This window comes from Miscanthus floridulus, chromosome 19 (genome assembly GCF_019320115.1).
Source record: "Miscanthus floridulus cultivar M001 chromosome 19, ASM1932011v1, whole genome shotgun sequence".
NCBI lineage: Eukaryota > Viridiplantae > Streptophyta > Magnoliopsida > Poales > Poaceae > Miscanthus > Miscanthus floridulus.
Genome location: NC_089598.1, coordinates 111,721,843 through 111,724,094, shown reverse-complemented (window position 1 = coordinate 111,724,094; position 2,252 = coordinate 111,721,843). Strand labels below are relative to the sequence as shown.

The window sequence follows — 2,252 nt, the reverse complement described above, 5'->3', positions numbered from 1 at the left end:
AGCTCCTAGAGATCGACCGGTCGCAGCTCTAGGGTGACGCCGCGCCTTTCCATGGCATCGTGCCGGGGAAACGCACGCGACCCCTCGGGCGCATCGACCTTCCCGTTTGCTTCGGCACCCCCTCCAACTACCGCAAGGAGGTTCTTACCTTCGAGGTGGTTGGGTTCAAGGGAACCTACCATGCCATCCTGGGGCGGCCGTGCTACGCCAAGTTCATGGCGATCCCCAACTACACCTACCTCAAGCTCAAGATGCCGGGTCCCCACGACATCATCACGATTGAATCCACGTACGAGCATGCATACGACTGCGATGTCGAGTGCATCGAGTACGCCGAGGCTCTCGTGGAGGCCGAGGCCCTCATCGTCGACCTCGACCGACTCGGTAGCCAGCTGCCCGAGCCCAAGCGACGAGCCGAGACTTTTGAGCCCACGGAGGCTGTCAAACTTGTCCCAGTCAACCACGCCTGCCCCGACGACCGGGCGCTGAGGATCAGCGCCACTCTCGACATCAAATAGGAAGTCGTGCTTGTCGACTTTCTCTGCGCGAATGCCAATATGTTCGCATGGAGTCCCTCGGACATGCCGGGCATACCGAGGGAGGTCGCTGAGCACGCCTTGGACATTTGAGCTGGCTCTAGACCGGTGAAGCAGCGCCTACGCCAATTCGACGAGGAAAAATGCAGGACCATCGGCGAGGAGGTGCAGAAGCTCTTGGCGGCTGGATTCATCAAGGAAGTATCCCATCCAGAGTGGTTGGCTAACCCCATGTTTGTCAAGAAGAAAAATGGGAAGTGGAGGATGTGTGTAGACTACACCAGTTCAAATAAAGCCTATCCAAAAGTCCCCTTCCCATTACCTCGAATCGATCAAATCATTGACTCCACTGCGGGATGCGAGACCCTGTCTTTCCTTGATGCGTATTCCGGTTACCATCAAATCAAGATGAAAGAGTCCGATCAGCTCGCGACTTCTTTTATCACACCATTCAGCATGCACTGCTATGTGACTATGCCTTTCGGCCTCAGAATCATAGGGGCCACATACCAGCGGTGCATGACCTAGGTCTTTAGCGAGCACATCGGGCGAACCGTCGAGGCCTATGTGGATGACATCGTGGTCAAGTCCAGAAAGGCCGAGGATCTCGTCGATGACCTAAAGATAGCCTTCAAATGCCTTAGAGAGAAGGGCATCAAGCTCAACCCTGAGAAGTGTGTGTTCAGGGTCCCCCGAGGCATGCTCTTGGGATTCATAGTCTCGGAACGCGGCATTGAGGCCAACCCGGAGAAGGTCTCGGGCGTAACCAGCATGGGACCAATCCAAGACCTCAAGGGAGTGCAGAGGGTCATGAGATGCCTTGCGGCCCTGAGCCGCTTCATCTCGCGCCTTGGTGAAAAAGGCTTGCCTCTGTACCGCCTCTTGAGAAAATCCTAACGCTTTTCTTGGACCCCCGAGGCCGAAGAAGCCCTCGCCAAGCTCAAGGCACTGCTCACCAATCCTCCTATCCTGGTACCGCCAGCCAGGGACGAGGCCCTCTTACTCTACGTCGCCGCAATGACCCAAGTGGTCAGCGCGACCATGGTAGTGGAGAGGTAGGAAGAGGGGCATGCTCTACCCATCCAACGACCTATTTACTTCATTAGCGAAGTGCTCTCTGAGACCAAAACGCGCTACCCCCACATCTAGAAGCTGGTCTACGCCATAGTCCTAGCCCGGCGCAAGCTGCTTCACTACTTCGAGTCCCACCCAGTAACCGTGGTGTCGTCTTTCCCTTTAGGAGAGATAATCCATAACCGGGAGGCCTCGGGTAGGATAGCCAAGTGGGCCGTCGAGCTTATGGGGGAAGCCTTGACTTTTGTGCCTTGGAAAGCGATTAAGTCTTCGGTCTTGGCTGATTTTGTGGCTGAGTGGACCGACACCCAACTGCCACCTGCTCAAATTCAGACGGAAAGCTAGACCATGTACTTCGATGGGTCCCTGATGAAGACCGGGGCAAGCGCGGGTCTGCTCTTCATCTCGCCCCTCAGGGTACACATGCGCTACATGGTTCGGCTCCACTTTGCCGCCTCCAACAATGCAACCGAGTACGAAGCCCTCGTCAATGGCTTGCAAATCACCATCGAACTTGGAGTACGACATCTCGACATCCGGGGCGACTCGCAGCTCGTCGTCGATCAAGTCATGAAGGAGTCAAACTGCCTCGACCCCAAAATGGAAGCATACTGTAAGTTGGTATGTCGCCTAGAAGACAAG

The 2,252-nt window shown here is 55.8% G+C and overlaps 1 protein-coding gene across 1 annotated transcript; it reads left to right on the top strand.

Moving 5' to 3' along the window:
* Nucleotides 1–215: 215 nt before the first annotated feature.
* On the top strand, nt 216–518 carry LOC136526632 (uncharacterized). The gene has a single exon (XM_066519237.1). The coding sequence runs from the start codon at nt 216–218 to the stop codon at nt 516–518; it is 303 nt and encodes a 100-aa protein (XP_066375334.1).
* Nucleotides 519–2,252: the final 1,734 nt, after the last annotated feature.

Bases quoted from the DNA above. Each gene is read 5' to 3' on its own strand.
- LOC136526632 (XM_066519237.1), top strand. From the start codon at position 216: ATGGCGATCCCCAACTACACCTACCTCAAGCTCAAGATGCCGGGTCCC.